This window comes from Podarcis raffonei, chromosome 13, assembly GCF_027172205.1.
Source record: "Podarcis raffonei isolate rPodRaf1 chromosome 13, rPodRaf1.pri, whole genome shotgun sequence".
Classification (NCBI taxonomy): Eukaryota; Metazoa; Chordata; class Lepidosauria; order Squamata; family Lacertidae; genus Podarcis; species Podarcis raffonei.
The window spans coordinates 26,130,386-26,137,883 of record NC_070614.1 but is presented as its reverse complement, the minus strand read 5'-3'; the positions used below and the strand labels follow the sequence as shown (position 1 = coordinate 26,137,883).

The 7,498-nt window shown below is 46.1% G+C and overlaps 1 protein-coding gene across 2 annotated transcripts in view; it reads right to left on the bottom strand.

The window, feature by feature from the left end:
- Positions 1–312: 312 nt before the first annotated feature.
- The window catches only part of TNS4 (tensin 4), a 30,558-nt gene continuing 23,372 nt past the window's right edge, over positions 313–7,498 (bottom strand). For both annotated transcript variants that reach the window (XM_053363208.1, XM_053363209.1), the window contains 4 exons: positions 6,697–6,865; positions 5,529–5,597; positions 3,772–3,798; positions 313–2,363 (listed from right to left, as the gene is read on the bottom strand). In XM_053363208.1, the coding sequence (XP_053219183.1) occupies positions 2,234–2,363; positions 3,772–3,798; positions 5,529–5,597; positions 6,697–6,865 (395 nt within the window). In that variant the 3' untranslated portion in view covers positions 313–2,233. The remainder of the gene's footprint in view (positions 2,364–3,771; positions 3,799–5,528; positions 5,598–6,696; positions 6,866–7,498) is intronic.

Below are 7,498 nucleotides of genomic sequence, written 5' to 3'. Positions count from 1 at the left end.
AGGATTGTCTTCAGATGGCTTGGGAGTCGGATAACTTCATACCCTTCAACATTTCTCCCATGAAAATAGGAAAAGTGGGACATTCCAGGATCAAATCAGAAACCAGAACAGCTTCTCTAAATCAGGGATGTCCTTGGAAAATAGGGACACTTGGAGGGTCTGCAACAGGCCATTTGCTACATCACTCCATAGTGAATCTCTCCCAACAGAGGGACAGTAAGTAGGGCCTCCTCTGCAGATCAGAAGGCACAGGCAGGCTGGTACAGGGAGAAGCACTACTCCAGGTATTTAGAGCAAAAGTCATGTAGGGCATTATGTCCAGGACCAGAAGTCAGATTTATTTACTTAGTTATAAAAATATTTATATACTGCAGTATCATTAAAAAAATTATAGCTGTTTACAACAATATAAAAACATTAAAACCCCAAAATAGTATCACATAAAAGCAAAAAAACAAAACCAGTTAAAAGCAAAAAGAAATTAAAGTCCATTTCGGGTGATGGAATGGAGCTCTCTGGAGCACAGAGCCAATCCCAGAAGTGTTGCTACCATACAAACAAGGGTGTGGTGTGGGGGACAGTGTCCCATGTGTTGAGGATGCAGCAGTGCTGGCCTCAGTGTATTCTAGTGTGGAAGAGGCCAGAAGCGCCCCTGCTGTACTGCAGAAGATGACTCCTGGAGAGGGCTGGGCCCCTTCAATTAAAGCAGCACCTTACAATGTGGATGGGGGCCAACCATTAGGACAGAGCCGATGCTCTGCAGGGCTCAGTATTGACTTGTTTCTTGCTGAAGCAACATCACAGCCCTGAATTTCTAGAGCACAGCCTGATGACTGCAAATGGTGTGGTGGTGGCACTCACCTGGCCTCCTGACGGCCGAGTTGCTGCTGCTTACTGAGAACGACAAAGGGGTGAGGCAGCAGGAAGGTTGGTGCGGTGCAAGCTTACCAGCAGGAGTGCCAAACAAGCTTCACCTGTGCATTTGCACTGCACCAGCCTCCCTGTTGCCTCACTTCTCCCTGCTCTTTCCTTCCCTGTAAGCATCAGCAACTCAATGGTCGGAAGGTCAGGTGAGCACCACTGCCCCACCATACCGCCTGTTACTGCAGCTGGATCTTGGCTTCACGCTTCATCCTTTCCCTGTTTTGTCTTGCCTCTGTATCCAGTCTCAATCTCACTTTACACCCAGTCTGAGACCTGCGTTGCCATGGAGCAGGCCATTTTGTAAGCCAAACACAAACATGGAGGCAACCGCTGCAGATCTTTCAGAACTGGGGTGACATTAATTAATTGACGATTTTGATCATTTAGCCCACACTTCAGCCGCTCTTGGTTCCAGGGCAGATTAGAGTAATAAGATTCATATAGAAGTTATTGATATGGCCAGTATATATTTAATAAGAAAAATATACAGTATCAAAATAACAACACTACGGCAGCCATGTTTACAGTTAGCCCTCTAGGCTCAACCCTCTCTCAAAGGCTGGGTGAAAAAAAGGGTATATTTACCCAGCAACAAAAGTTGAATAATGGCAGCATTGTCCCTATAGCAAAGGGAAGTGAGTTCCATAAACAGGGCCTTCTCCGTGGTGGCCCCCATCTTGTGTCACTGCATTGTGGGTATACCCTAACAACGGGCCACAAGAAGGGCCTCTGCTGCTGATCTCATTACATGAGCAGGCTGGTGCCAAACGATTTAACACTCTGACAGCTGCATTCTGCAGCAATTGCAGCTTCTAAATATTCTTCATAAAGTATTTACACATTACAATAGTCCAGTCAACGGACGAACTGAGCATGGATTCCTGTTGGCAGACCTATCTCAAAGATTTGCTATTACCAAGGCAAATCAGTACAACTTTGCATGTTGCAAGACTATCTTTTTTCCACAAGGTAGAAAAACACCTTTTTTGATCAATTGGCCTAAAGAGTATGCTGGTTGAAATAGGAGCCCAGAAATTACACGGTTGGCCTTCCTGTAGAGAGACAATCCGGTCACTGAATCATTCCTGCAAAGACATATGACCTGCTGCTGCTTCCCACTGCCGCATTTCTGTTGCAGCCCTCACAACACTCATACAGCCATGGTTTGTCTCCAGAGCCTTTTCGAAATGCAACCCAGAGAGCTTTCAAAGACCAAGAGCGCACTGTTGCGCTTCCGGGTGGGGTGGGGGTATAGGGAGTGGTGGGGCAGCATTGCTAGGAAACAGAGGACCCCAGCATTTGGGCAACGTTAAGCAGCAGGGAGAAGTTTCTTGATGAAGTCAACAATATGGGAAGCCGGATGCACTGCGTCATATTCTGCAAAGAGGTGGCAGATATTCTCAGAGTCTGCTGGGCTTTTGGCAATGACACCGAAGATCCTGTGGCGAGAAACAGAGAGGAAACAAATCCCTATGTGATAGGTTTATGCTCATGACAGATGAAGAAATGCTCAAGCATGTAGACTTGAACTTTGGACACACAATGATTCCTTAAACCGCAGAGAAACACACCACCTCTGGCTGGGCATATTAAAGCACATTTCCTTCCCCCTCCCCAATAACCTTGGGAACGGTATTTTACCCCCCCAAAAAACTATAACTCCCAACACCCACAACAAACTGCAATTCCCAATATTATTTTTTGTGTGGGTGGGGAAGGAAATGTGCTTTAAATGTGTCGCATATGCACAGCCAGAGGTGGTGTGTTACTCTGTGGTTTAAGGAATTTTCCTTGTCCTCATTTTGCAGAATATATTCTGCTTCTGGTAGTCATGGGGAAGGGCAAAGAGTTACAAAAGGCATTCCCACCCCCCTTTTCTCTTCCATTCCTTTGTTCAAATGGCATCTCGCTTGGGACGCAAGGAACTGGGAGGAGGCAACGCCCAGGGTGACTCACCTACACTGACTGCCCCATTTCTCTCCCCACACCCACCTCCACTCACCCCTTTAATCACTTTTGTTATATAATTTGTTTTAGAAAAGTAAGGCTCAGAAGATTAAGGTTCAAATCCAAAATTAATGAAGGGGTATAGAAAGCAAAGGGACACGAGCTGCAATCTTAAGCACATGTGAGACCCATTTAGTTCAATTCAATTCAACAGCACTTGCGTTCAGGGAAACAGGGACTCAATATTGTAAATGTATTGGTTCAAGTATCAGGAATGGGTGTGTGTTTGTGACACACCAGCTCCCCCCCCCTTTTTTTAAAAAAACTGGATTTTCCCAGAAAGGAAATCCACATTAAATGGGGGAGGGGATTTACATGTTGGCTTGTTGATGCCAATGGCTGTGAAAAAAACATGCAGAGAAGCCGCCACTCCCACAATAAACCCCCATTTGGGAGCACCCTTAGCATCTGGGTGCTAGCTTACCATGAGGGTACCTATCCAACCTCAATGCCTTTTAGTTGAATTTCTGTTGCTGCCTTTTTCTCAACCCTTAGCCTGCAGTCCTATACACACATTTAACTGGGAGCAAGTCCCACTGAATAGGTAGGACTTCCTTCTGAGCAGGAATGCATGATTGTGCTGCTACTAACATGCTTTATGAGAAAACAATTGCCCTAACCCAGGCATAGGCAAACTTGGCCCTCCAGATGTTTTGGGACTACAACTCCCATCATCCCTAGCTAACAGGACCAGTAGTCAGGGATGATGGGAGTTGTAGTCCCAAAACATCTAGAGGGCTGAGTTTGCTTATGGCTGTCCTAACCAATCTCTAATTCCTCATATCATCGTCTAGACTCTGTGTATTCCATGAAGCTGCTCATCCCATCCATATAGCTTACCTGGAAATCTTGGAAAATTTCTGCCACCTTTACAAAAAAGAGAGAGGAGGGGAATTAGACTTCATATTCAACAAAACATTTCATTAGCTGGCTTGTTTAATGTAACAGTCTGACTCAATATAAGGCAGCAGATCTTGATGCAGATCTTTGCCCCTGCCCCACTTCCTGATACAGTGGTACCTCGGGTTACAGACGCTTCAGGTTACAGACTCCGCTAACCCAGAAATAGTACCTCGGGTTAAGAACTTTGCTTCAGGATGAGAACAGAAATCATGCGGCGGCAGCAGCGGGAGGCCCCATTAGCTAAAGTGGTGCTTCAGGTAAAGAACAGTTTCAGGTTAAGAACAGACCTCCAGAACGAATTAAGTTCTTAACCTGAGGGGGTTAAGGGACGCTATTTGGGGGTCAGGGAGGGGGACGCTATTTGGGGGTCATCAGGTGCCAAAATGTATTGGGCCAGCCCTGATCCACCATACTATAGCAATCAAACTTTGCAAGAAGGTGCTTAAAACACAACATTTGCGCTTCTCCTTTTTGATTCAGTCATTCTTTTTTATGAAGAATCCAGGGTAGGTTGCTGCCAAACTACTGCAACCCAGTGTTTTCCAGATGAAAGCAAAGAATATGGTACGTAGGTTGCCAGGAAATAGTCTGGAACATGGGTGGACAGAAAGTGCATTGGGATCTGCTACTAGTAGATCTCCAGGTGATTGGCAGCAGATAGGCAAGTGTGTCTGGCTCCCAATGGTTTAGCAACAGGAAGAACAGCAGCATTAAGATACATTCAACAATGTGATTAACATTTGAATGATGTAAATTGGAGAACTGACTAAAACGGCAACAGTAAAATATGCAGGAATGGTAGGCAGGTAAAATGAACCTTGGAAGGAGAAGGAAGGAAGTCACTGGATATATGGTATTATGTAAAATGTTTATTTTGATGTCTATAATTTGAAAACTTAATAAAAACTATTTTAAAAAAGCAATAGCAACAACAAATTAACTTTTCTTACTTAGTGAAATGAAAAAAGCTAACCAGGGACACATATAAAAAAGCCGCTGTGAAAATGCTTTTTAAAAAAAGTTCGAAATATATATATTGAATTTGCCATTAGCGCACCATCGCCATCTAGTGTCACATTTGTATAATGCACTTAAAATGTTATATTTGCGGCTGTATAGCAGAGTCCCAGGAGTGCAGTTTGCTGTGAACAGGCTGTGAGCCCAGTTCAGTTCTGGTACTGAGAAACAATTCCTTAGGCTAATAAGGCACCCTGTTCTTCAGTTCTAACTCTATGTCTTTTGCAGCTGGCTCTGGCTGGTAGATCTCGCGAAACAAACAGGCAGAGTGGGTCTGACAAGTTTGAAGTCTGCCCACCCTTTTGGGAGTAGCCATAGAGAGCCATTATTATTTCTGAAGGCAGCCCTGTTTAGGGAAGTGTTTTAATGAATGAAGTTTCAATGTATTTTTGATCTCCTGTTGGAAGCCGTCCAGAGTGGCTGGGGAAACACATCCAGATGGGCGGGGTATAAGTAATAAATTATGATTGTTATTGTATATGTATATAATAAATTATTATATTGTTATTGTTATTCAGCCTCCCATGACCAACCACATGGAGAGAAAGCACTGGCCCTAAAATAAAAGACTCTTGGGAAATAAACTGTGTGGGTGAGGTGGGGAGAAATCAAAATTGCTGCACGTGGCCTCCTGTTAATGCTGGTAGCAATACTGGAGGAGCAGCCTGGTCACTTACTTTCGGTTTTCGGGGTCCATGTCACAAAAGCTGATGGCAGCCAGTGGATAGTGCCGCCGGAAGAAAACCCTGTAGAGAGGAGGCAAAAATCAAGCATGTTTACTTTTTTTAAAAAAGGAAAACACCCAAAACAAAACCAATAAGTTACTTAAGAAGTCAGTTCAAAAATGGCTATCCCTCCTTGTATGTGCACTATTCAGTGCTGTTTCCTTTCTGCTGCACTGAAACCCCCCCTACATTATTTGTCTTGCCCTTAGTGATGAAAGTACGTAACTTACGTAATTGATGAAAATTACATTATGGTTGTTGGGACGCGGGTGGCGCTGTGGGTTAAACCACAGAGCCTAGGACTTGCCGATCAGAAGGTCAGCGGTTTGAATCCCCGCGACGGGGTGAGCTCCCGTTGCTCAGTCCCTGCTCCTGCCAACCTAGCAGTTCGGAAGCACATCAAAGTGCAAGTAGATAAATAGGTACCGCTCTGGCAGGAAGGTAAACGGTGTTTCCGTGTGCTGCTCTGGTTCGCCAGAAGCGGCTTAGTCATGCTGGCCACATGACCCGGAAGCTGTACGCCGGCTCCCTTGGTCAATATAGCGAGATGAGTGCCGCAACCCCAGAGTCGGTCACGACTGGACCTAATGGTCAGGGGTCCCTTTACCTTTACCTTACATTATGGTTACGTTACTCCACCCCATTCATCTCAATGCAAAGGAAACAGAATGCAAATGTGGTGGTGAGGATGTAATCAATCATGTAATGTTTGTGGACAGAAAGCCACATCTGTCATGGATGCTTTAGTTGAGATTCCTGGAATCTCAGGGTCCCCTCCACCTCTACAATTCCATGATTCTGTGGACGACAACAACAGCGGTGAATATTGATTGTATTCACTGGTTTGATTCCCATTTCACGCATAGGACGGACTGGCTATTTCCGCTCCTGTCGGAATTCTGTGATATCCCCCTTGGGCAGAAATCCTTGGGTGTTCCCCGGTTCCTGCGCATGTTCCCATTTGCCAATAGACATCGGGAGCACCTCTGCTTTTGTTTCTGACATTGCAAAAGGTTTGCCCTCTTTCCCCACCCCCAAACATTTTAACAGAGCAGCCAACTCTGTAATAAAAGGTACTCCTTCCCCCTCTGCCACCCGCTGTCCTATTCAGCTTCCTTACTTCCGCTGGATGTCTGTCAAGGTGATCCCTTGGTCAGTCACTTTGAAGTGGACGATGGTGGGCGTAGGCGGGACCTCCAGTTCGAAAGTGGCAGATACGGCTTTCCGAACTGCTGCTTTGCCGGTGAGCGTCTCCATGGTCAGGGAGTGCAGGTACAGGAGATTGCAGACTATTAAGGCCAGAAGGCGAGAGAGAGAGAGAGAGAGAGAGAGAGAGAGAGAGAGAGAGAGAGAGAGAGAGAAGAAAGGACGATTAATGACCTATTGTGGCTGCTGACCTCTGGGGGTGGTGTTAATAAATGTAAAAATGAAATTAAACTCTCTCCCCCTACCCAAACCCCTCCAAATGGCTGTGATGGGAAAGGTGTTTAGGTTGCTAGTGTTTCTCACTTTAAAAAAAAAAAGCCCAGATGTGTATTCCTGGAGTTGGACAGCCCGTGCGCGTGCGCGCGCGCACACACACACACACACACACACACAGAGTAAGTGGTTAAGCCATGCTGGGGAGAAGAGCTACCATCTGTCCTCCAGCCAGGGCATCAACAAACCCAGGTTTGAGGTATCAACACTGGAAGAGAATGGGGGTGCGGTGGGTGCAGCCTGCCCTGGGTGTCATCCCTGAGGGGAGGGGTGACATCGCTGCCCCACCCCCCTGGGATGCTCACCCCGCCCCTGGGTGCACAGCATGCACACCGCTCCGGGCGCCAGAGCAGCTAGCTCCTCCTCTGGGTATCAATTACTCAATTTGGTGAGCACTGCAAAACCTTCCTTTTCAGGCAGGGCTTAGAAAACTAAGGCGCAGA